The sequence below is a fragment of the Marmota marmota genome, unplaced genomic scaffold, assembly GCF_001458135.2.
Source record: "Marmota marmota marmota unplaced genomic scaffold, marMar, whole genome shotgun sequence".
Taxonomy (NCBI): domain Eukaryota; kingdom Metazoa; phylum Chordata; class Mammalia; order Rodentia; family Sciuridae; genus Marmota; species Marmota marmota.
In genome coordinates this window covers 51,851,780-51,879,169 of record NW_025999968.1, presented here as the reverse complement: position 1 = coordinate 51,879,169, position 27,390 = coordinate 51,851,780, and the positions used below count along the sequence as shown (strand labels likewise).

At 43.1% G+C, this 27,390-nt stretch overlaps 1 protein-coding gene across 1 annotated transcript in view; it reads left to right on the top strand.

The window, feature by feature from the left end:
• Positions 1-27,390, top strand: part of Tiam1 (TIAM Rac1 associated GEF 1) — a 182,295-nt gene that overhangs the window by 53,915 nt on the left and 100,990 nt on the right. Inside the window, exons 4-6 of the mRNA XM_048803941.1 lie at positions 4,130-5,103; positions 17,553-18,000; positions 22,062-22,234. Of these exons, the coding sequence (XP_048659898.1) occupies positions 4,141-5,103; positions 17,553-18,000; positions 22,062-22,234 (1,584 nt within the window). The 5' untranslated portion in view covers positions 4,130-4,140. The remainder of the gene's footprint in view (positions 1-4,129; positions 5,104-17,552; positions 18,001-22,061; positions 22,235-27,390) is intronic.

Genomic DNA, 27,390 nt, shown 5'->3' with positions numbered 1-27,390 from the left:
TCAACTCACTGTGGACCATCAGTGTATGTTTGCTTTATATTTCCTGATAGCAATTCACTAGAAGATGTTCAATAAATAAGTATTTCTTATTGTTTGATTCATGGGAATTACATTAGAATGTTCTGGACATCTGAATCATGAGTCTGGGCTGTGTGTGGACTTACACACAGCACCAGAGAATTTTCTTTTTCAGTTCTTTTTAGCCGAAAAGAAAGGGCAGGGGTTGGGAGCACATATGTGATCCATGTACTTTTTCTTCAGGAAGAATCCTTACTTTTAAACTGACATTTCATTTGGTCAGAATATTGCAGTTCATTAAGACTTGGTTGGTTTGTTTTAAATTTTTATTTCAAAATAGTTATAGATTCAAAGAAATTTTTTACAGAAGGGGTAACCATCACCCAGTTTTCTCCTTGTGTTTGCATTTTGCATAATTATAGTAAATGCCATAGTCAGGAATTTGACATCGTTTCGATGTGTGTGTATAGTTCTCCATCATTTCACCACATAAGGCTGAAACATCCTGAGAAATCACCTCCTACCTGGTGTACGTGTGAAACACCCTGACTAATCGATGTTTGTGCATATTGATAAAGTTCCCTACAGGGCTTTGTAGCTCCTTCTCTGTGTATTGAATTTGATGGGATTTAAAAACTATATGTAGTATGAAGTGTAATTCACCACTGGAACAGAGAGATCCTGGTGCTGATGAGCTTGGCAGAGACACGCTCACCCTCTAATCCTTGGTCTCTGACCCTAAGACTTCTCTGTGATCTCTCAACCTTCTGACCCCCCTGCCACTTTCGATGTCACCTCTGCTTATCATGCCGATGTGTCCATCTCCTCATTTTCCTTAGATCATCTTGGGGCTCATAGTTCTGCCCTAGCCACCCTGACTCTGGGGAGGGGTGGCCTCTCAACCCTTAGCCGGATCTCAAGCTTCTGCAAGGCTGCTCCAGAAGAAGGTGGAAGAGAGAAACTGAAGGCAGGCATTAAGTGGAACCAGACCGGAGCAAGCCCTTAATTTCCCCTCAGGTGACGGGAGGCAGAGTGAGGAACACTGTGAGCAAAATATGAACCCGTCAGGCCATTGAAGTACATTTTGTCATTCATTCACCCAGGGTGTTTTGTTTTTTTTTTTCATTGAGCACCTACTACTTTTCAGGCTGAGTTTCAGCCACTGAAGATGCAGCAGGAAACAAGACAAGTCAAATTTTCAGCCCTACTGAAGCTTAGTTCTGGTGGGGAAGAATAGAAAATAAAAAGTCAGGTCGCTAAATTATATTGTGTGTTATCATACAGGCTAAGGAAGAAAACAGAAGAGGAGGGATAAAAAGGGTTGTTTTCTGCAGGAGATGCCGTCACCTTAGAGAGGCCAGGCCAGGAAAGATCTCCTCACAAGGTGACATTTGGTTGGATGAACTTGGAATGAGCGAGGCAGATGCTGGACAGGATGAGGGCTCCAGTCAGAGGGAGGAGCATGAGCAAGGGCCCTGAGGTAGGCCACTGAAGCCTGAAGGTACAGCACAGATGAAAAAGAAAAGTCTAGAAGTCAAACTTGAGGTTTAAATACTGAAAAGTTTTCTTGCATTAAAATTTTGTTCACTACCTCCAATTATCCCTGGAATGTGAAAACTACCTGGGACCATTAGCAATCTATAAAAATATTTTCATGTGTATGTTATTTCAGAGCCCCCTATGGATGTCCCCTACTGGACCTTTCCCTAACCTTTCAGGAAAAGCTTTCAAATTAAGAGGTGTTTTTGCAGCCCCCTAGAAACTTATTTTTCTTAAGTTTTGTGGCTTTAAACTTAAGGCTCACTCTACTTAGGTCATCCCCTGAGAATCTCTCTTGGTAAGGATTTAGGGGAGTTGGCATTCATCTCTAAATTCTAGTTCTGAAGATGAAAGTGGCTTCCTTCCTACCTTGGCTGCCTGAAAAGACTCTTGCTACTAAAAATGCTATTAATATAACGGACCCGTCAGTGTGATGCATGGAGTGCTGTAATTCTTGAGGGTTGGGGCCATTTCCCAAGGAAACCTCTTCTGAGGCTTTTAACTTGATTAGTTTTCTGTTGGCAGAAATGAACCCAACCAGAAAGTTGTTGAAAATATGTCTGTCAATTTATATTAGCAAACTTTTGATATGTGTGTTTGAGGAGGGTAAATCTGAGCAAGTTTGAGGTGACAGTTTTGCCCATTCTTTCAATCAATTTATCTCACCATTATTTTTTTCTCTTTTCTTTGGGGGATGTGTGTGGCGGAGTTGGGGATTGAACCCAGGGCCTTGCATGTATACACTACCACGGAGCTACTGCCCGAGCCACCTCCTCTTTTGAATGTGATTCTCAGAATGGGGCTCTGACCATCATTTATTCTTTTATTATTTATTGGCAAAACATAGTTACGTAGCCATATGTAGACATCTTAATTTATACATTTGAAAAATCAAGAACTCTAAGAAATCGCTCGTGGCCTTTAGTGTTATGGAAATGTGTATTTATTTGCTTGATTTGTAAAAAGACAAATGTGGCCCATGCTTGTCTTAGGAGTTAAGATAAACATCAATGGTCACAGGTGGACAGTTGATTTTTTTCATTTTTTCTATAATGAGTTTTTTCCTTTGCTTCTTAAACATACTAGCCAGAGAAGCGTGAACATATTGCTTTGAAATGTACTTGCTGCTACCAAAAGGGAGATTCTCTTTTTTGGAAAATTCCCTCTGAGAATTCTATGATGTGTGGCCTAGTAGGGACTATTCCAGCAGAGGAATAGCTTAACATCTGATGTCTTTATGAATTACCTCTGAACTCACTGGAACAGTAAGGGGAGGTTTTCCCTCCCTCTTGCCATAAATTTTATTTCAGTAAAGATGTGCTGTGAGACCTTAAGCAGCATTTAGACCGAGTAGTGGAATTCCAGAGTGATTCCTGAACCAGTATGAAGGTATGTTATCGTCCAGTGTGTTTTGCTCTCTCGGCAGTGGTCACCGCAAGTTCATGTGCCTTTTACTTTCTTGTTTATTGCTTTACCTCCCCTGGCTGATTATCAGTTTCATGGGAGTGAGGAATGTGTCTCTGCTTTGTCTCTGGCTTCTTGAACATGGTAGGTGCTTAGTAAATAAGTGAGCAGTCATGTAGCTGGTTAAAATAACGAGTTCAGAGATATGCCCTCCTCCTCTATCTTCCCTCTTTCCTTCCCACTGTGTTCACGTATTATCATGGGTGTATTTGCTGTGGAGGGACAGACCTGTGGAGCAAGGAGAAGAAGCTAAGTAGCTTTGGAGACTTTCTTCTTTGCTGCTGTTTATAACAGAATTGTGCTATTGGGTCAGCAACAGAGACTTGGAAAACAGTAAGGAGGGATTTGAGTTGACCTGGATAGCCCCAAAAGACAGACTGGCTGATATTTAGTGGTTTTATAATGTGAATTTCTGTTTGCAGGGCACTCTGTACCAGATTCATGTTTGCAGGTTGGATGTGCTCCCAGAACTAAACCCATTAGTCTGATGCAGAACAGGGTTTTTATTTTGTTTTACCCATCCCTACCTCCACTCCACACAATACCTTCATTTTATTTATTCGTGTGGTGCTGGATCTCGAACCCAAGGATTCACACATTAGGCAAATGCTCTACGGCTGAGCTGCAGCCCCAGCCCACACCTCTGAATTTTTGTTTGTTTGCTTTGGAATACATACCTAATTCCAAACAGAAAAATACTCCTTGGGTAGATACATTGGTTTGAACTTTAGGGTTTTCAACTTATTATATGAGTAGAACTTTAAGCATATAATCGTGGATTTAGGAATAGAGGAGTTGCCAGGTGTATAAAAGAGGCACTCCGGGTATCCTTGGGCATCTGGCCTCGGGGGACAAATCTAACACTCTAAGGATCCTACTTAGGCACCTTTCACATCTCCAGGGACAACCTCAGCAGATGATGCTAGTTCTCATCTGCAACCAGGTAAAAGTCCACAGAACTGCCCTGGGGCATGTAAGAAGTTGGGTTGTTCATTACCTTCCCCCACCAGCCAAGGTGTTTGCTCGCCCTGCGTGCTGTGTCGGACTCTATACCCATTCTAAAAGTAACTCAGTTATCCCCTCTGTTCCCCCTCCCCCTTTGCTGCAGACCATAAAACCATGGGAAACGCAGAAAGTCAAAATGTAGACCATGACTTTTACGGAGAAAAGCATTCCAGCTTGGGGCGCAAGCACACGTCGCGCTCGCTGCGCCTGTCGCACAAGACGCGGCGGACCAGGCACGCCTCCTCGGGAAAGGTGATCCACAGGAACTCCGAAGTGAGCACCCGATCCAGCAGCACCCCGAGCATCCCTCAGTCCCTGGCCGAAAATGGCTTGGAACCCTTCTCCCAGGAAGGCACCCTAGAGGACTTCGGGAGCCCCATTTGGGTGGACCGAGTAGATATGGGCTTGAGACCCGTGTCTTACACCGACTCTTCTGTCACACCCAGCGTAGACAGCAGCATCGTCCTCACCGCAGCCTCCGTGCAAAGCATGCCAGACTCGGAGGAGAGCAGGCTTTACGGGGATGACGCTACGTACTTGGCTGAGGGAGACAGGAGGCAGCATCCCTATACATCCAACGGGCCCACTTTCATGGAGACTGTGAGCTTTAAGAAGAAACGCTCCAAATCTGCAGACATCTGGCGGGAGGACAGCCTGGAATTCTCACTCTCTGATCTGAGCCAAGAACATTTAACAAGCAACGAAGAAATCTTGGGTTCCGCGGAAGAGAAGGACTGCGAGGAGGCTCGGGGGATGGAAACCCAGGCGAGTCCCCGGCAGCTCAGCACCTGTCAGCGTGCCAATTCCCTGGATGACTTGTATGCTCAGAAAAACTCTGGGGTGACGGCAAACGGGGGACCGAGGAGCAAATTTGCAGGCTATTGTCGGAATTTGGTGTCTGATATTCCTGATCTCGCAAACCATAAGATGCCACCAGCTGCTGCCGAAGAGACTGCTCCGTACAGTAATTATAACACACTTCCCTGTAGGAAATCTCACTGTCTTTCGGAAGGTGCCACCAACCCACAAATTAATCATAGCAATAGCATGCAAGGCAGAAGAGCCAAAACAACTCAGGTAAAGCGATTGAAATCTGTTTCAATATTTGGGAACCCGTGCATGACTCTTGAAGTGCATGATTTTGCTCTTAGAAATTTCCCACCTTTTAAATTGGGCTTCCTCCTGTTTTCTTGGTGCCTACTGTCCTAGAGTGGCTTCCGCTTCACCTTTCTGTAGCTCTGTGGATAAGGGATGGAGATCATGGAAAGTGTGCATATGTATGCTTCTGTGTGTGTGCATGTGCCTGTGTGTGGGTGCCTGCGTGTTTTGGGGTGTGTGTGTGTGATGTGTTAGGAATGAGAATGAAGCTGACAAGTTCAAACTGGGAAACTGCCTCTCAACTCACTTTTTCAGCAGCATCCCACTGATCTGAGCTGTCTTTTAGCTTGGTCCTTTCTGTGGACAATAGGCATGGTGCTTTGTAGGCACTTAGAGCTTACGTCTTCAGTGCAGCAGGTGGGAATTTGTTTGAAGGCAGCTCATCTGAAGAGGGATCTTTAATTCAGGGCGGGCTCTGGTCACTTGACAACTTCTCTCTGGGGTTGGCAGGCTTGCTGTCTTACCAGGAGCCATTTCAATTTCCTGTTCCTTGCAATGCTGGCCAGCCCCATCTCTGGAGGGAGGTGTAGCGGAAGGAATGACATGGGTGGGTTCCAGATCCTCCTTTGCAGCCAACTTGTTTGACCTTGGGCAAACCCTGACTTCTAGTTGTTCTTCTGAAAAATGGGATAAGGATGCTCAACTGCCCTGCTTTGGGGTCTAATACATAAGACAGTGGGTGTGGACACATTATTAAAAGATTCAAGAAGTGTACTGATGAAAGGAGGACCTGCTAGCTTAGTTGGCAATGTTACTTAATATTAGATAATATCAAGCAATCCTGTACATTTTGGTCATTTTCTAGTACTATATTTCCTTGTGGGGGAGTTCAGGGAATTTTGGATTATGTTGAGGTTAGGGGAAGTGACATATCAATTGTGCTTCAGGTTGGTCATTGAGTGGGCAGCAGAGACCACTGCAGTCAGCACCTGCCGTGCACAGTAGGGGTGGCACTAGGCTTTCAGAGCTACAAGTCTGTTGGCACAGGGGTCTAAATAGAGTGGGAAAATGGTGAGGGGCCTGGGGGAGCTAAATGAACTTGATCTGAGACCATGTCTTCATGTGGACGAGTGTTGCTGATGGTGTCCAAGCCACATTCCTGGCTTTACCTCATCTTACTTGGGTAACTTTGGGCCAGGTACTCACTGTCTTGAAGCCTTAGTTTCTTCATCTATCAAAGTGGGGATGCCAGGGTTTGGAGTGGAGCCCAGTGGTAAAGCGTTTGCCTAGCATGCATGTGGCCCTGGATTTGATCTCCAGCACTGTGAGAAGAAGAAGGAGGAGGGTAAAAATGACTTTCAGGGAAAATGGAACAAGATCGATTGTAAAGTGTAGTGACTGGTATTCAGGAAAGCAGGCAGGGGGAACTTGCTAGATTTGTACTTTCCATCATTGTTGGCGGTGCTGTGTGGCCTGATAGACCCAGGGTAGTTTGGTGTTTGTATCCAAATCTTCTAAGAAATGAAGTTGATAAAAAGGGTGAACCTGAGGTTCAAAAAACTCCTCATGGGGGTGCTGGGTTTGTGGCGCAGTGGGGGAGTGCTTGCCTAGCATGTGTGAGGCACTGGGTTGATTCTCAGTACCACGTATATAAATAAATAAAATAAAGGTCCATTGACAACTAAAAAAAATATTAAAAAAACCCCAACTGAATATGAAGCTTATATCTGGAGGCACTGCCTGAATTTTAACCCAGCTCTTTTCTGAATTGGGACTATAATGACCGAATCGACAGGATAAGCCCCTGTGGTCCCTTTGCCTACCCTGCAAGGGTTACTCCCGAGACGTCATGGAGATGGGAAACCTATTAAAAGGTCCCCTGACAGGTACTGAAGGGCCATCTTGAAGGCTTTGTCAGATTGGCATCCCTGGCCTTAGGATTAGGGAAGGGCACAGTGACATAGACTGTTAAAGCTGGGATGTCACCTTCGCCTTTCACTTTTACCTGGAGCAATGCTAAGTTACCACCTGCTCTGTGTAAGATTTAAGAGGGGTATCCGGCTGTCCTTATCTCTATGGTTCTAACTTGGGGACAGCCAGACCTCTGCTTGCCCCCATACCCAGCTGGCTGATGGGGATATGAGCCTTTTAGTCATGGGTGCCCATGAAAGAGGGGCAAAGCTAGGCAGTTCCCCTTCTAGATCCGGTCCCACTGACTGTTCTCGTGTGTAATTGCTGTATGACTTCTCCATTCCTTGGCTTGCCGCCTTCTAAAATTGTTAATATATGGGAGTGAGATCATCTAAGTATAGTGTCTCATAAGTCAGTGCTTAATGTAATGCAAAATGCAATGGACTAGGAATCCTAAGAAGGACAATTTGCATCCTGGCTTCACTGCTTACCCACTGGGTGACCTTGGGCAAGTCATTCCATCTTGTGGATCCTTCTCTGCCCAGTAAGATTGACACCGGCCTCCAAGAGGGCCATTAGGAGAATCTAGTGGGATAGCATGCTTGGAAGCCTTTTGCTGAGCCTATAAAATGAACGGAAGTATTATTTTCGTATTGACTTTATATGTTGAGCAAGGATCTTTAATGACTTGAAACAAACCACAGAATTATGCACAACACTATCCATCCTCCCACATTTCCTAGTCTAAGTTTGAGCCCACTGTGTTCCAAACAGTGTATTTTAAGAGACAGTGGGTGTGGAAGCTCCCTTGAAAAGTATTCTTTTTTTTTTTTTTTTTTAAGTTTTTGACCTAAGGGACCTCTCCAATGAGCTTGAATCATAGATATTAAAGTCTCCTTGTCTGCTCTGGTGATGTAGTTGAATCCCTTCAAGTCCTAACAGCAATCTTACTCCCCTCTGAGAAAATCCCTGGCAAACATTTGGCCCAAGAGCATGGCCTCTCAGCCTGGAGAAAATACATTGTATCCAAAATAATGTGAACAATTTGATTTGATTCAAAAATGATCAAAAAAAGAGTTTTTGGCTCTTCTAACTGTTTTTGTATTTGTTCAGTAGTTGGATGTGTTAGTGAGTTGTGATCACCCTTGAGTTCATATTTAGGTCTTTAAAGTGGTGTGTATTATGTGCCACAGTGTCTGGTACACAGTTCTTTGTTTAACCATGTATCTGACCTTGTGTGCATTTTGTGTGTTTGTGTTTGTGTGTGCGCACACACACACAAACACACACACACCCACCATGCATGTAAGTTTGTGTTGCGGGTCTGTGTGAGTAAAACCTCATACTGTGTGAAGCAGAATTTACTTGTATTGATTTCTGTAAAAGCATAAAACAGGTTGCCTCTTGGCTTTAATTGATGGCTAATTGGTCTTTTGGCCTGAACTTGGCTCTCTTTGTATTTCTTTGGTTACAGAGAGGAGAGGGAAGCCTGATGTTGTGCAACTAAGAAGGTGTCAGGATATTTGAGCTTGGGAGTCTGAGCCTGTTTCTGCTTGGTTATTTAACCTCCATGGATCTCAGTGCCCCTTAAAGGAAGCTGATAGAAGGACTCCCGGAGGGAATGAGTGGAAAACTTGCAGCACAGTTTGTTGCACTAAATACGGATGCTCAGTAAACAGTGCTTATTAGTTGTGATGGTGGAGTCTGACTTAATGTTTCAGAGCCCAGCTGTTCTGTAGCTCTGAGACTATCAAAGAGTGAGTTGGAAAGAAACAATGCCATCTGATGGTACAACCCTCATGCAGCCAGGTTTTGAGTTTCCAAGGGAAGATTTGGCTTAGAGATTGGTGAGGAGAGCTTCATTCATCCACTTGGGAGATGGAAGAATGAGGCCCAGCTGCATTGAGCCTGTCTCAAGGAGCCACGGTCTTGGGAGAGTTGCAAGGGAATGTGAGCCAGGGTATGATCCCTGGGATTAGGTTTGTGAGTGTGACTGACCACAGTTTCCAACACTTCATTCAGCATTCCTAGAAATGCTGCCCACCATTGTATAGAGTGGGAATGGGATAAGGCAGAGCTCTCAACCAGAGCTTAGGGACTCACTTCAGCCTGATTTCCTGTCACCAACTCCTTGGAGGGACCTCATGGGTTACCTCTCCACCCAGCCCCATTGCTTTCCAGAGGCAAAAGGGTTCAAAAGAGACCAGGTGACAAGGTTTCCCAACTGTACTAAAACCCAGGACTGCTGGCTCTGTGCTGGCTGCCTCTTCCCCAAAGGATACCCCACATGGTGGCACGTTCCCTTGTCCTTAGACTTTAAGATCAATATCTTCAACTCTGGTATAGAAACAAGCATGGACTTGTGGGCTGAAAAGGAAGCTCCTGTCCACTCCTGTCACCTGAAACAGTGGTTATAAGGAGAGATATCAAGAACTATGTAATGTTTTGAACAACCAACAATAAAAATTAAAAAAAAAAAATAAGGAGAGATGACCAGGATAGCTCTAGAAGAAGCCACACCTGATGCTAGCTTTCTTTGATCTGTCTGTGATCCTATTGAACAGGACAAAGGGTGCAGCGTTAGCAGAAGAGGATCTTGAGTTCCTCCCCAAAATTGTGTTTATTTTTTAAAATTTTGTTTTGTTTGACAACTTATCTGAAATGGCTCAGAAATAAGTTTGTTTCCCAAGCTGAAACTTGGCATCTACATCCAAGTGATTCTTAGCTTTTGTCATAGATTGCTTTGAGAACTGGCTAAAGGATTTGGACCTTTTCCTGAGAAAAACACATGGACCACCCTTTTGTATAACAACTCAGGGGGCCCGGGGGTCTCAAGTCTACCTAGAGCTTTCTAGTTAAGAGCCTCACATTATTTTTTCATGAAACAAAGTATTTTCATGTGAAATCAATTTTTAAATAATCCCTCTCTTCCTTTTCTTCCTCTATTTCTGTTCAATGCATTTCCTCCCCTTTGCTATTTTGTGCCTCCCTCTTTATCTTTCTTTTTCTGGCATGTAAATTAAGCAATGAGATTCTTATTTTGAAAACAAGCCCATTGTCTCTTTTGCCAAGATCTTTTTCGGGGGTGTGGGTGGGTAGGTAAGTAGTTGAGAGATAACTTATGTCAGCAGTTTTCAGACCATTTTTTTTTTAAAGCATTTTGGGCTCCAAGAAGCTTCTGTTTATGCAAGTTATATCTGTAGATATTTATCACCATAGTAATTGAAATAGAAACGTAAAAAAATGCTTATTGATTCATTTTAAACGAACATTAGATGTTCACATAAATATCTTTTTTAAAAAATATATATTTTTAGTTGTAGATGGACACAGTATCTTTATTTTTATTTATTTATTTATTTTATATGGTGCTGAGAATCGAACCCAGGGCCTCATGCTTGCGAGGCAGGTGCTCTACCACTGAGGTACAACCCCAGCCCTCACAAAGATATCTTTTAAGATTTTTTTTTTTTATTATTCTCTAAAGTTTACAAGAAATGACACGGAATGAGAGGCACTGTTGTGTATTTTTGTGATCTCTGTGGCCCCTCTTTCCAGGAGCTGTTGTTAGTGCTTGTGTCTGCTGTGTGTCCGCTGGCTTGCAATATGTTGTTTGGCTGGACTAGATGAGCAAAGTTTGCCTCTTACACAGGTAGTTGGCAAAGGAAGGTGTTAGGGATCCTCTGCAAGTATCTTAAGGACTCCACCTCCTACCCAAGAACTGCCCATTTATGCTAACAGTTTGAGAAAGTTTAGTCTTTTAAAAATCAAATTTTTAATTTAGTACACAAGGAAAGTCTGTGCCCCTCAACTCAAATTGTGTCACAAGGTGTAAGTGTTGGTTTTGTAGCATAGCTGGTGCCTGAAGTTCAGAGCCCTCTGAGCAGGAACTCGAGACCCTCTTGGATAGGACCATGAAACCAGCCTACTATGAGGGGCTGACAGGGTCTCCATGGAGCCCAGTGGAGGACTTAGGAAACACCTGACAGGCTTTTCACTTTGTCACTTGGGTCACCCATTGGCAGAGTATCTTGCTGAGGTCGTAAGATAGCCCGCTAACTTATCTCTCTTACTTTCAAGAAAGAAAGAGAGGAAGAAAAATATTTAAATGAATTCCGGTTGCATCCGTACAAGACATAATAAAACTGGACTGCTTGAGCGTTGCGAATTTAAGCTTTACAGTTAGGACTAATTTGTCATCGCAACTTTGGTGGCGCGTGAGCTGTGCTTGGCGATGACTAAACCTTTAAATCAAACTAAAATGTTTTCCATGAGAAACTGTTTTCCTTGTTTTGAGATTGTGGTGGGAAACGAGCAGCAGTTAGTTCATTCAACAATTATTTTTAAAGTGCCTACCCCATGCCAGGTGCTATTCTTGGCACTTGGGATGTGTCAACGAGAAAAGATCCCTGAGCTCATGGAGCTAGTTGTGCTGAAATGGGGGTGTGTGGCAGAGGACAGACAGCACCACAAGTAAGACGTGTGCAGGGGAAGGAAGAGCAAGGGGTGGTGGGAGGGTGGGGGGCAGGGGGAGGCACTTCCAGGTAGGGTGCTCAGGGTGGGCCTTTGGGGAAGGGCAGACGAGGCTGGGACTTGAAGGAAAGGAGGAAGGAGGCTGAAGATTTATACAGTAGGAGGGCCCCTCACACATTTGAGCAAAAGCAAAGAGCCTCGAGTGATGAAGTAGAACTGGGGATGGGGAGAGGAGATGTTTAGGAGAAGCTGACGTGGCCATTGGAGGGGGGGGAAGAGAAGGTGCAGAAAAGGAGGAGCATGACTGCTCCCAAGAGCAAAGAGGAATGCTCTAGAATGAGTCCTTCAGTGTCACTGGTGCCGAGGTGCATCCAGAGCTCAAGCTCCCATGCTGGGCTTTTGGGGAGGGTTTTCTTCTTGTACTTGGAAGGCTTCTCTGGCTACGTTGTGGGGGGTGGATTAGTAGAAGGAAGGTAGTGAGAACAGAGAACTCATTGCTGAACCAAGGATGTGGCTCCAGGAAAGGACTCAAAGGGATTGGAAGTGTGACGTACGATGGGTTAGGAAGCAGAGGAATGGTGATTACAAGGGAAAAGCACATCCATGGAAAAAACAGATGAAGGGAGAGAAGATGATTCATTTGGACTTGGACATAAAACACTCTCCAGTTAGAAGTTACCTGAAGCAACATTTCAAGCCTTTGCCAACTTAACTCTGGAGTCCCTTTTTAGTAACAGCAAGGATTTCAGTTTCAGTGGTTGGATTGAGAGAAACTGTGAGTCACTCCCATTGGGAATCATTAGAGAAGGAGGAATGGGTGTTGGAAACAGAAAAGGTTATGGAGATTTTGCTTTGGGAAAGCAGGAAAAGGGAAAATAGAGCTGGCTTCCCATTTCTAGCAAATCAGACAGGACAATGGTTAGTAATAATGCCCAGTAGTTACTAATTCACAGTGTAGATTGGTGTCACCATTTTCTTTTATTGTACTGCTTTATGGATTTAAAAATCATTAAAAAGCTTCATTAGTATGAAGCTCACACTTATGCTCCTTCTGTTTTCCCCATGAGACTTTATTTTCCCCAGATTCCTCAGCCCTTCTAACATGTTAGCACCAGAAGCTTGGAGCTGAGGTCAGGCAGTGCCTCCCCTCCAGTGGCTCAAGTGTTAAGTAAGGCTGAAGGTGGAGGTGATGGTAATTACAGTTGGCGTTTATGAGTTGCTCCTGTGTGCTGAATACCAGTCTAGACACTTTTCCTGGGTTACGTAGCATCTTAAAAAGTGTCTTAAAAGGTTGATCATTTCCCATCCTCGTTGTACAGATGAGCAATGTAAGGCACAGAATGGTGCAGAATAATTTACCTAGAATTGATATTTGTTCTACTGAGATCACTATAGGTATGTGAGTAAACCAAGGGCAATGCTGAGAACCAAAGATGGGGTGTGTGGGTGTGTGTGCGGGTGTGTGTGTATGAGTGGGTGTCTGTGGGTACATGTGGGAGGAGGATTCTTACATTTTGGTGATAAGAAAGAGAAAAACAAGAGGAGGAACATTTTAGAATTTAATAAAGCAGAAATAGTTCTAATTTAAGGCTTTTACAGTTCAAAATTCCCTTGCCCCACTGAAATTCAGTGAATTCTCCTACATTATATTTAGCTTCTCCGCACAGGTATGTTCACGCTAAGCTGGATCCCTTGGGGAAATTAAGGTGATCAAAAAGCAGTTTTTAATTGCATTTGACTTGTAACTATAAGTGACCAATTGATTCTGCTGTCCCTGAATTGTCCCAGAGCCCTTGCACTTTGTAGTTAATTACCTTTTCACAATTGTGTCTGCATATCAACACAGAAAATCTTCTCCCTGGAGTACTTAGGTTTGCAAGTCTCCTGTGGAAACATTTGAGCCTTGCTACAATGTATCACCAGTCCATATTCTGGCTGGGTGACCCTCCAGTTTCCAAGGCAGTGAAAACAGGCTTTGATTTCGCCTCTTGCCTCCCCAGTTTACTGTAGGAAGTCATTTGAGCATTTGCTGCCCGGCTTGAATTACTAAGAAGACTCTTGCCCTGCAGCTCTTGCATGTTAGGGGCTACAGTTGGCCCCTTGTACATCCAGGAGGGAAGTACATACATTCATTTTGAGGAACTGCCAGGAGAATGGAAACTGGTGAGTGCTCTGAAAATATGATTTGAGAGGATTTGTCCCGGAAGAGCAGGACTTAAGAACCTTCCCAGCCCATGAATGTTCATAATTGGAAGGCTCTTCAGTGGAGCATTTCTAACATGGAGAGGTTTTTTTTTTTTTTTTTTTTTTAAATGCAGTTTTCTGGAAATCTCTGTAGGGTCATGCACCATATTGGGGGACTGTTTCTGTTTGTCTAGGATCTTACCACTTCTTTTGATTTCTTCTGACTGAGGAGTAAACCCAGTGCCTTAGCCCATTCAGGACAAATGCTGTACCACTGAGTTCACACCCCAGCCCTCCTCTGACATTTTAGGTCAAAATTTAGTATTTGGCTAAGTAGTTGAAGACAAATCAGATGCCGAGTCGTTTCGTTTGGTAAGAAGGAACATACCCTGCCTTTGCTACGAAGACTGCAGAGCCTCCCACTTGACCTCATCGCGGGCATCAGTCTTCTGTATTGCTGGAGGTCGAGAAGAGGTGGGAGGTTGACAGGTGCCCTAAGTATGGGGAGAATCAGCGTTCTCTGTTGTGAAATGTCCTGGATGTCAAGGTAAATAGGAGGAGGAGCCTTCCAGAAGTTGACCACAGAAAATGTATGTCACAGCAAAGGAAAGAAAGAACAGTGTTGAGCAGTGATCCTGGCTGGGTCCTCCCATTCTCCACACTAGGGGATGGGCTTCTGGATATTTGGGACAACCAAGCTTCATGACTTCATAAGATTTGGGGCAGGGCAGCAGGCATCTGCTTCCCAATGGGTTGGGTCACCTATCAGCTGGGGGATGTGTGTGGCCAAGCCTGATTAACCACTTCTAGGGATGAGGTGGAGTTGTCCTGGTTCACAGATCCCAGAGCATTGCCTAGCATCACACTGCGTCACATGTGCCTGCTCAGCTGTGGCCAGCCAGCCTCCTACCTGGAGGAATCCCTTCCTGGCCTAGTTTGATGGCCATCTCAGAGCTGAGCACACACAGCCTGGGCTACTGCACGGTTACCGTGACAGTGGCATGAGCAGATGTTCAGATGTGAGACAGAGGTGAGTGTCCTCAGAGGCCTTAACGCTTTGTTTACATGGTGAGAGATTTGCGGGTATTCTGTAGAGAGATGAATGGTTCATAGGGCACTAAGAACCTGTAAGAGAGTTGGCCTGGTTCCCTCCACTTTCAGCATTTAAGCTCTTTGCTGGATAAGTCAAGGCAAATGGATGGACCATTACCCAGTTTTTCCTGGGAAATCCTAGAAGGCACTGTGTAACCAAGAGGAGGGCAGGAGCTGAATGTTTAGGCAAAATCTAATCAGGTGCTCTACCATGGAACTGCCATATAACAGTGGGAAAGATACTCAGAAGCGCAGGCGCCAAATTCTAGTCTGCCACCAGCCAGATTTATGATTTCCAGTATTCTTATCTGTTAATCGGGAGATGTCCTTGTAGTGTTCCTTCTTGTTGTGGAACTTTGGAAATTAAAAGATGCCTAGGGTTAATTCTTACCTGCTTTGTACTTAAGTCTCTCTGATGGACTAGCAATGCTGTCTGTGTGGCCTATATTTTTCCTGTCTCATAGAGAAGCCTTGCACCTCTTTGCATTTCAGAGAAGAGCAATTATAGCTGATTCTTTTACACATACCTAACCCACATCAGGGAAGGGTTGAGACATATGAAAATGAAGCCAGAAGTTTGGGAAATTCGCAGACTTCTTATCTTCCACGACTCATGGTTATCTATAATCAATGGTTGTCAAATTTCCTTATTGTCTTATATTAGCAGGGAAGCATATGGTAAATGTCCTGCTAGGGAGAAATGTGGGTTGATAACAGTGTTTTCCTGTTTGTATAGAGGATTTTTACCAACTGGATCTGGTTCTTTATGACCGTTCATGGTTGTAAATAGGCACAAGAACAGATAGCAAAGAGATGGGACCAGCAATTACAGGATGTATTAGCCCAATTGTCATGACTAAAATAAAACACCTGAGGCTGATTAATTTGTAAAGAAAACATGTTCAAGTAGTTCATAGTTTTAGAGGTACAAGAGCATGATACCAGCATCTGCTGCTTTAGTGGGAGCCTTCTGGAAAGTCATGGTAGAAGCCCATATTAGAGAGACAGATCACATGACAAGAAAGGAAGCCACAGAGATACAGGGGTCAGGCATACTTTTTAATAACAAATTGCTGTTGCAAGAATAACTCAAGAGACTAGCATTAATCCTTTCCAAGGGTGGTACCCCCAGTGACCTAATTGTTTCCCACTGGACCCCTCCCTCCTTTTAGAACTTCCACCAGCTCTCTCCATTGTCACAATGAGGACCAAGCTTCCAACATATAAACCCTTGCAGAACAAACCATGTCCAAATCATAGCACAGGGTTAAGAGTCCTCTTAAGTCCCTATTAACTCCCAGAGGTCTGAACTCTACTTGAAATGGACCCAATCCTCAGAAGCTTGTCCAGATACACCCTGCTACCATTCCACCGCCCTTTCCCACCTTTCTCCAGGTCTGGCTCTGCACCTCTTTTAGTTGCTCACTTAGAATTTTTTCATGATGACCTTTGAACAATTCTAAGTTGGAACAACTAAGTAAGACTCATGGAGATGTGGGCATGGCACCTGTCTGGGCCTTACACAGGGCAATATCAGTTTGTGGCATGGCTCTTTGGGCCCAATTGCCTTTCAGCACAGATTGGCATCCAAAGCATTTCTATTTATGACAATCCAGAATATCCAGTTCATTTTAACATGTTTCAATCATAATTAGTTATTTATTGGTAAAAGCTCCAAAATTGGAGAGTCATCAAACTGTGTATTCCTTTGCCATCCCCTCTGTGTCAGACTTGTTCCTGCTCTCTTCCTTTGATAAAAGTCAGTGTCCTTCCTTATCCATACGACTGTTGGGTCGTCCTGTCCAATACTGGTGTCATTGTCTCCCCTTGATGGCTACCATTATTTAATTATTGTTTATGGAAATGCTTGTAGCACTTTAGAGCAATTAAAATTCTGATTTAGGAACAGACCAGTGTGCCCTGGAAATGTTTGACTGGAGAACAGGGGCACTTAGAAGTTCCAAATGTTTTAAAAGTGGGAATTGATACCCAGCATCTTGGCAGTTGCTCTGAACTGTTATTTGGCCCAGGGGCAGTGAGTCACCTGCTTCTGGCTCTTAGCATCCCCACTTTGAAAGGGCAAAGTAATTGGAGAGCAGGAGTCGGAGCCCGGGCCCCACAGTCTGATTTAGTACAATGTGGAGTGAGACTGCTGTTTTCAAGAAGGAGGCTGATTAGGGCATGAGGACTCTTGCTGGCTCCTGGGACACAGGGTCCTGCTGGATGAGTGGGTGAGGCAGTACACTATCTGGTTAGTCACCCTATTATAAAACAGACTCCTAGGCAGGCCTTTTATTTTAAAAAGAAAAGAAAAATCACATCTGCTGTGAGCACCTAGTTATGCATTGTAACCCCCTACCTCTGGAACAAGGAGCTAATCTGTCTGTGGGATTTCCTGGAGTTCAAGGCCAGCCGTGAGGGTGAGGGCGCTGAGTTCTCTCAGCATGGTCATGGGAGAATCTCAATAGCAGATTTGCCAATTAGCTACTTATCTAAGTCAGATAAATGATCAGCTCTTTGAAGTGCTCCCTGTTTCTTTTCTGCTTCTTAAACATTCCAAATGGATTGTTTGCCTTCGTGCTGGGTGGCTCAAGGTTTCCTGAACAGCTCCTCGGTCGCTGGGGTAATAAGGAATTGGTCTAGGAGGAGTGGCCAGCCGCCATGCCCTGTGGGTCTCCTGCAGCTACAGAGCCCCTGGCCGGACCTTTAGGAGCTCCTAGGTTCCTGCTTCCGTGATGCATGTCTCTCTTCCCCTTTCTGCTCCCCAGGATGTTAATGCAGGCGAGGGCAGCGAGTTTGCAGACAGCGGGATCGAAGGGGCCACCACCGACACCGACCTCCTGTCCAGGCGATCCAATGCCACCAACTCCAGTGACTCGCCCCCCACCGGCAGGGCCTTCGTGGGCAGCGACAGCGGCAGCAGCTCCACGGGGGATGCAGCTCGCCAGGGGGTGTACGAGAACTTCAGGCGGGAGCTGGAGATGAGTACCACCAAGAGCGAGAGCCTGGAGGAAGCCGGCTCCGCGCACAGCGACGAGCAGAGCAGCGGCACGTTGAGCTCCCCGGGCCAGTCCGACATCCTGCTGACGGCCGCGCAGGGCACTGTGCGCAAGGCCGGCGCGCTGGCGGTCAAGAACTTTCTGGTGCACAAGAAGAACAAGAAAGTGGAGTCGGCCACCCGCAGGAAGTGGAAGCACTACTGGGTGTCCCTGAAAGGTAAGGGGGGGCGCTGGCTGCGTATAATATGCACCACTGATGAGCCTCGGACCTCACATGATGGAGGTTTCTGTGTTATGGTGTAGAATTATTTCATGTGAAGTTTTTAATGTTTTATTTTACTGTGGCAAGACCATAATAACATTAAGTCTGCTCTTAACTATTTCTAATGTATGATACACTATCATTGACTCTATGTGCAACGTTTCAGACCGAACTCCAGAACTTATTCATCTGCCTCCACTGGAACCCGAAGCCTCTTGATTAGGACTTCCCCTGCCCTGTCCCCCATCTCTTGCAAATGAGGCTTGGTCGGTTGTTGTTTTGCTTTGTTTTACTGTTTTTCATGGTTAAGCAAGAAGAGCCTGTCATGCCCAATCCCCTCATAGCAACACCTGGTTCTGTTGACACGGTGGCCAGGATTGCAAACCGGGAGTTGTAAATAACAGAAATGTATTGTCTCCCAGTCCTCGAGGAGGCAAGTTTGAGACCAAGGTGTTAGCAAGGGTGGTTTCTCCTGAGGCTTCTGTCCTTGGCTTAGAGATTGCCATTTTCTTCAGGTATCTTCATGTGGCCATCTCTCCATACCTGTGTCCAAATTCCATCTTCTTGGAAAGACACCAGTCATATTAGATGATCACCTGCCCATATGACCTCACTTTTCCTTAATTATCCCTTTAAAGTTCATATCTTCAAATATAATCATATTCTGAAGTATTGGGGATTCGGACTTCAACATAGGAGTTTTGAGGGACAGAATTCATCTGTAACAGGCCTGAATTTGTGGTTTAAACAAGCTTCTCTGGTGATTCTTGCTCTAAATTTGAAAGCGATGATGGTGGCATAGAACAGAAATAATTAGGTGACTGTTTTTACTTGGAACATGGTGTGTATGGGAGTATTCTTTCCTCTGCCATTTCCTTAAAGGATAAATGACACAGGAAGCCAGGGCGCAGGCTTTTGGGAGCATAGTCCATGAGCCCATTAGAGGAGGAAGCCTTTGCTCTCTGGGTGACCCAGATCTGAGTGACACAACCTGTCAGGAGTCAGCTCAGAACATGCAGCCACAGAGCCCTTCACCTCTTAATCCTGACAGGTTCCCATTATCTGCAGACACACTGCGGGCTTTGTACTTGCCACTCAGAAACAAGACTCACTGCTGACTTTTCTTAGCAATCCTTGGATATTTAGAAAGAAAAGTCTGAACCCCTGGGATAGAGACTTTTCCCAGAGATTCTTTTGTATTACACAAAATAAATAATTAAAAGAAAACCTATCTAGAATGAATCTTGCAAATAACTTCATGAGTAGCTGAAGAGCTTAGAGCTTATGTTCAAGTGAAGATAAAGGTAAACAGACTTTGAACAGGGAGTATGTGGTTCTTGGATTTGCTGCTTCTTGTTAGTCTTAAAATTAGAACAAGTTGATCATTGAGTAAAAGCCAATTTCAAACACCTCCTGTTGTGGATGATTCCAAATGAAAGCTAAAAATGTCTAAAAACAGCTATCTGGAAGGACTGTTGTGTGCACATGCTAGGATTGTGGGTGCCCCCTAATTCATTACTATATTAATTAATATAGACTTATTCTTCTAGTCTCCACCTGCAGTAAAGTGTGTTGCTTCTTTTGTGTTAAGTACAGATCATTAGGGTTGGATGAGTCATAAAGATTATTTAGAGCAGCCTTTCTCAACAGTAGCACTGTTGACATTTTCCAGATAATTCTTTATTCTGGGGGTTTCCCTGGGCATACAATGCTTAACAGCCTTCTTATTTGTGTTCATCAGATTTCTATTACTATAACAAAATACCTGAGACAATCAACAACTTATAAACAGAAAAGGATTATTTTTGTTCAAAGTATTGGAGTTTTGAGTCCATTTTGTTGGTTGTTCCTGTTGCTTTTGGTCCTGTGGCAGGGTAGTACGGCATGTTGAGAGTGAGTAGCACAGTTAACCACTTACCTTCTAGCTGGGGAGCAAAAAGGAGAGGAAGAGAAAGGACTTGAGGTCCCATTATCCCTTTCTAATCCATACCCTATAAACCCTAAAGGCCTCCCACTAAGCCCCACCTCTTAAATGTTCTGACACCTTCCAGTAGCCCCATCCCTGGTGGCTAAGTGTCCAACACATGGGCCTTTGGGGACCTTTAAGAACCCAACTGTATAGTGCCTGTTCTTACTCATTAGATGCCAGTAGCACCTCCCCACCAAGTTGTGACAATCAAAAATATCTGCAGGCGTTGTCAATTTGTCCACAGAGAACCTCTGATTTAGAGGAAAATGGTGTCCCTTTCCGTTTTTGTTTTTTCTTATGTTTCTTTATCTCTACTGAATGAATTCCCATTCTTAAGGCATAAGACTAGGAGGTACAGATGGTTTAGCGTTTTGATTAAAGTGTTCCTTGAAAACCCTCGAGATCTCCAAAATCACAGGGATTAATGGGGAAAACAGTTTTGAGATAGAACACTGAACAGTATGTGTTTAAGTCATATGTAAGCAAAGAATCCCAAATTTAAGAATTGTTCTATTAAGCTTTATTAAAAATTTATAAAACTAAGCACCATAAGACATTGTCTCTTTAAAAAAAAAAATGACCAGAAAACTTTATCCTTAAAAAGAGAAGCAAGTTTAACTTAAATTGGTAGAGGGTATAATGGAGACTCCTGAATTATGGAGACAAGGACAACAGGTATGAAGTTATAAAGCTCAGGAACTCTGTGCTGCAAGGACTTTATATATAATATATATTTATAGTTTTAGTCGTTGATGGATCTTTATTTTATTTGTATGTGATGCTGAGAATCAAACCCAGTGCCTCAAACATGCTAGGCAAGCACTCTGCCACTGAGCCACAACCCCAGCCCCTGCAAGGACTTTAAGCAGAGTCCTTGGTTAAACTGGGCCAAGGGCAGGGGCAGTGTGAAGTGAGTGGGCCGTGCAGACCAGTATTCTCCATGGATCTGTGTTTAGGGATGTTGCTCTCAGCAGCTGTCACGAGGAAATGTGAAATACTATGGGCGAGGAAACATTGCCTCTGAGGCAATACGACTTTTCTATTGATCTTCATTATTCTACATATTGCATATGAACAAGTTTCCTTTAGAGACTCATACTGTAACCAAATAGATTGTACATTCACAGGCTCTGTAATTCCCCAAAGCGTGATACTTGCTGGAGGTAAGGAATGTGCAAGTTGAGGAAGAGTTATACAAGTGTACCCAGGCTTCCCTGAAATTGGTTTCAATTAGTTGAGAGTAAGTGTTCAGCTAGTAATTGCTATTAAAATGAGCTTCCAGTTCAGGTGATCATGGAAGACTCTAATGAAGCCGCCTTACCCGAAACCTATGAAATAGCTCTATTGCTACTGTCTCAGTTTTATAGTGTAGTTAAGTGTGGACCAGAATTCTGGCTTCCCTTAGACCTCCTTATGTGTGCCGTTCATTTCCCCTTTCTCAGAACAGGACATGAACATGGCTTATTTCTAGAAAAAACCAAAACCATGTATAGATAGATCTGAGACCACAACGTATCATCTCTTTTCGTACCTTAATTGCACCTAAAATCAGTATTATATATTTTTTCTCCAAGGGTGTGGTCCAAAAACTAAATCCATTTTCTGGTTTCCTGTCATGTGAGACATTGGAAATGGCTTCAATTGAGCAGTAATGACTGCTGAGTCTTCACCCAGTACTGGATACAGTACTCTAGAACCTAGGAGCCACATTTGCAGTCACTGCTGGGCAAAGGAGCCTTAGGACCCCCATATGCCTATAAGGATGCCCATAGCTTAACATGCCAACACAGGAAGTAAGATTCTCAAAGAACTTGAAGCCATGTGCAGAGCTCTTTACTAGTTTAGAAGCTGTGGTTTAAGATCTTAACCTTTATCTGGGCCAGTCATAAACCTGAGTATAAGCATGACCCATTCTCTTTATGTCCTGGGTTCTGCACACTTTAACTTCTAGCCCTTTCCTGCTAACAAATGTTAGCTTACACTTTACACTGACTTTTCACTGCCCCAATGTCGAATACTGACATGGCCCGCTGTTCTACTTCCTCAGGATGCACGCTTTTTTTCTATGAGAGTGACGGCAGGTCTGGAATTGATCACAACAGCATCCCCAAGCACGCCGTCTGGGTGGAGAACAGCATTGTGCAGGCTGTGCCCGAGCACCCCAAGAAGGACTTCGTCTTCTGCCTCAGCAATTCCCTGGGCGATGCCTTCCTGTTTCAGGTTTGTTGGACACTTGCTTTGCAGGACATTTCTAACCTTTGGATGGGATACCTTCCTCTCCTGTCTAGATACCCCTCCCACCCCCCTTTTTCATTTTAGTGGTGGGATTTGTCTGTTGTTCATTATAGAAACAAAAGGGGCGAATGACAGAGTATACATCTATAATGAGTTCCAGGAATGAGAGTTCCCATCCAGAGGTTTTCATAGTGAAGCCTGAGGAGAGCTGTGATTTGGGTTTGAGAAACTTGGCGAGTTTGCTGTGAGTTGGAGAATTTCTTCACGTAGCTTCAGTACCGTTTGTGTAGCATTTAAGAAAGGATCATGAGATCCTTAATTTAGACATGATTAGCTGTCAAAATTTTTTTGTATCATAATCTGTTCTTTTCTAATATTAATCATAAAGTATAATGATGAAATCCCAGAAAGGACTTGCTGTCCCTAAATAGTTTCTCTTCCTCATTGTATCAGAGCTCACTACCTAGTGTTCTATAAGTTTGACTGCTAATTTTTTAAAAAAATAGTTTTCCTGCTTTAGGGTTAATATTTGCTGTTATAAGGAATCCTGAGTTTTTTTTTTTTTTAATTGGGATATATCCTGCAAGAATATTTGGTGGTTTTCAATCATGAAGGCCTTCCTTGTTTATCCCATTAATGAATTAATCACTCAAACCTTCGTTCCATACTGCATCTGTGCTATACACAGGGCTGTTGAGAATCCCTCTTAACGTAGTTTCCACCCTTAAAAGTGTTCACTTGTAATGGGAGGCACAGACACAGGAACAAATCTTTACATTGTGGTAAGGCCCAGACAATAGGAAGAACAGGGTTAAACTGGGTGAAATGGACAGTGAGAATATTCTATGCAAGGAAAGAGCTAAAAAAAAAAAGGTATGGAGGGAAGAAATAGTTTATTTCATCAAGTTTTGTAAGTTATTTCTATTTGGGAAATTAAAGTAAGAAGCATAAAGTATGTCGATTTCTCTTACATAAAGACAAAGTGTCTGTGTTTTCTCTATTAAAATCTGTGAAGGAAACCACACAGAAATAGAGTACACAAAACATAAATGCTCTGCCCAGTGAACTGTTACAAAATAAATATGTAACCACCAACCTGGACAAGAAATGGAAGTTTCAGGCAGAGTATTAGTTTCCCCTACCCACATATCCACACCAGCCTACTAGTTGAATACCATGAACATGTCTTCTATGATGCAAACAGGACATTGTTTATCTAGGAATGGCTTAATTGCTTCTTTATTTTTCAAAAGATAGTTTTGCTGGATATAGTATTCTTAATTGACAGTATTATTTCAGCGCTTGGAAAATGTCCTCCCACTGCCTACTGGCTTGTATAGTTTCCACTAAGAATTCAGCTGTTCCTCTTATGAGGCTTCCATTTATGTGGGTTGCTTTTTTGCTACTTTCAAGATTTTGTGTTTTTTTTTTTTTTTTACACAGTGTGATTATGATGTATATAGAATCAATCTGAGTTTACTTTACCTGGAATTCACTGTGGTTCTTGTATGTGTAGTCATGCGTGTGTGTGTATGTTTATAAATCACATTTGGAAGGTTTTTAGATATTTCTTCAGTCTTCCTTTTCTCCCTTTCCTTTCCTTCTGTAACCCCTTTTTGGTTTAAATTCATATACTTGAGACTGTGCTGCGGGTCACTGAGAGTCTATTTTAATCTTTTTTCTTAGATTGGATAATCTCAGTTGATTTACCTCAAGTTCACTACTTTATTTTTCTGCCAACTCAAATCTATTGTTGAGCCCATTTGGTAATTTTATATTTCAACTCCAGAATTTATATGTGGTTCATTAAAAAAAAAAGTCTATTTATCTTTTGGTGCTTTCACAGAACCATTTGGTCAGTCAGAGGATGAGCTGAGGGCCTTCTCAGGGCTTTCTGGACATGTACAGCTCAATGCATGTGTGTGAACTTCTAAATTCCCATAACTATGCCAGGGTTTCTCAAAGCTCCCTATGGAAATCTTATGTCTTTGTTTCCCCTCAAGTTTCTTGGTCAAATTCTTGTTTGACCCACCTTTTATCACTGCCTCAGGCAGCTGTGATATTAATAGTTTTTCACAAGTATCCCTGGAGTAGACTGTTAGCATGAGTGAGATCTGAGTCAAAAAATGGCAAGCCCTGTGAATGGGATTTCCTGGGATGTGCTAGACAGGGTGGGTAATGACAATTCTCTGAGAATGGATCTTAGCATGAAGTTCAAACTCATTCTTTCCCACCAGTAGTTGTTAGGCTGTTCGTTTCCATGTGATTGTGCAGATGTGGAGATGGACATGGGAATGGGGCCAGTTGAAATGCCATAGAACCTGTTTTCTTACTGAGATTTAGCCATTCGTCTCTAATAAATGCACCTCAGATTATTGCAAGACTTTGATTGATTTCCAAAATGCTGGTAATATTCATCTTGACAATTTGTCCAGTGTTTTTATGGAAAAATGGTTCCTGGAAGTTCTGACTTCCCCATTGATGCTGACAGCATTCACAAAGACACTTTAGAGACGAGATGTTTGATAATTATGCCAGGATGAAAGTTGTGAGCTGAGGTAGTCCTAAGACAACTGGGACATATGGTGGCCTTTTCCATGGATACATTTGGGTTGTTCCCAGCTTTGGAGAATCATAAGCAGTGTTCCACGAGCACTCTTGTACCTTTTCTCAGGATTCTTTTGCCCATATTTCTATCTGGTCTCTTCCTGGGAATGGCATTGGTAGGCCATGGTACAGGTGCGTGCTCAGGTTTACCAGATACCGCCAAAATGATTACCAGTTTCCAAAGTGGTTTAAATGATGTCAGTCCCTTCAGTAACCAAGGAGAATTCCACATGCTCCTTATCCTCAGCAATTCCAGGTATCGTCAGATCTTTTTTCTTTTTTACACTGTTAGCATGAAATTCAGCACTTTTTCATGTGTTTGATAGGCATTTCAATACCATTCACTTTTGTGAAGTACTTTTTTCCATCTCCTGCCTATTTTCCATTGAGTTTTCTGTCTTTGTGATTCATGGCAATTCTTTACATATTTTCTATATCATTTTTCTCTCTTTTTAATGACATTCATTACAAGTACCTTTTTTACACAGTGTGTTTGTTATCTTTTGCTCCCTTAAAGGTGTCATTTGTTGTATTCTCACTTCTCAAATCATCCTTGATGAGTAATGCATTGGGTAGCCTATTGTGAACATCTGCATGCTCAAAGGTCATAAAAATATTCTTCTACATATCTTACAGACTATTGTTTGATGCATCTGGCATTGCTTTTTATCTATTAATTGGAAATCTTGTAAATGAGGCTATGCCCAAGCACCTTAAGAGCAGCAACATTATTGTAATATCAGCAGCTATCTTTTACTGAGCTTTCACTGTATGCCACCATCTTGAAAGTATTTTACAGGATGAGTCATTCTAATTGTTAGAGCTGCAGTGAATTGGATTGTGGGTCCATATTTTAACATATCGATATGGACTATGTTTGGTAAAGCTAACACTTAGGGAGACAGGAACGGATACTGAGGCACACAGCCACTGCACTCAGGGTTGGATTTGAACTGAGCCTTTCTTTAGGGTTGTATTTAAACCAAGCCTTGCTTTTTCCAAAGCCTCATAGTGGTATCATGTTTATCCTATTAGTGTTGCTATTGACCCTGAGAAGGACATGGAAAGATATCAATGGCTATAGTAAAAAGTGAGCAAGTTTTTTAAATCTTTCAAATTAGACCCCTCATTGGGAATATTTCTAAACCATATCCTGATTCTGGCCATTCTTTCTTCACCATACAAGTTAGATGATCATCCGATTGGTTTCAAGGAGGCTCCTTTTTTTTCTTACACTCCTCTTATATGAATTCCTTTTGAAAGGACTTTCAAGGCCATAAAATTGCTACTAGAATCTAAATACCCTATAGGTCACATTGTATGAAGTTCTTTTGTGGAAACATAAGACCTTATTCATGAATACCTCTGTGTCTTCTTGTTATGGGAATTTTTTATGGTACTTATGTGGGATAAAGCACAAAATGAACCTTTTCAGAGGAAATTACTGCTGTTTGGGATCCATGAGGGCATTTTCTGTATTCTACTTATTGTAATCCACATAGTTCTGGAGGGGCTGGATTTGAAAGAAACCTGGGTGTGTAGGGGGTGAGGTTAAAGCAAGGGAGATCAACCATGATTATGGAAATAATTTGTGGGTTATTTCAGCCTCAGGGCTCAATTCATTGCACAGTTTCCAGAGCCTCATACTGCTGATTTGGTTCTTTTACTAATATACCCACAGCTTTGCCCCTGGAAAGAGATTCATGTTACCAGGAAAAGTAGAAAAGGGGTTTTATGTGCATGGTGGGGGTGGTTGTAAACACGAATGTTGAGGCAGCTCATATAAAAGAGTTCTGTGCTATCTGCAAAGTGAGGCTATAGCTCCTGCACTTGAACTCTTCTATTTATTTATTTGGTACAGGGGATTAAACTCAGGGGCACTGGACCACTGAGCCACATCCCAGCCCTGTTTTGAATTTTATTTTAGAGACAGGGTCTCACTGAGTTGCTTAGTGCCTCGCAGTTGCTGAGGCTGGCTTTGAACTTGTGATCCTCCTGCCTTAGCCTCCCAAGCCACTGGGATTATAGGTGTGCACCACTGTGCCCAGCTCTAAACTCTTTTAATCAGAGTTTTTTTTTTTTTTTCCTCCAACTTGGAGGCAGAGATAGCTCCTGTCACTTATAAAGTACAATTTCTCCTTGGGCTTTCATTCATCCTTTATTTGAGGATGATTATGAAAAGCTTGGCAACTTAGAGAGAAACATATCTCAATATTAGTTTTTAATCTCTATACCAAATACCTTGGGAACATAGCTAAGGATAGGGCAAGAAAGCTACCCGATTGGGTAAAAAAATCACATGCAGTTACATATCTAAAGCAGTGGAGAAAATATTTATTGCCAAAAGTTCATAGAAAGTCACTTATGCTAGGGTACTTTGTGCATATTAAAAATAGACTCCTAGGCGTGAGGTGTATAGCTCAATGGTAGAGTGCTTGCCTAGCTTGAGTTCAATCCCAGTACCAGGAAGGGAAATGGAGAGAGGGAGAGAGAGAGAGAGAGAGAGAGAGAGAGAGAGAGAGAGAGAGAGAGAA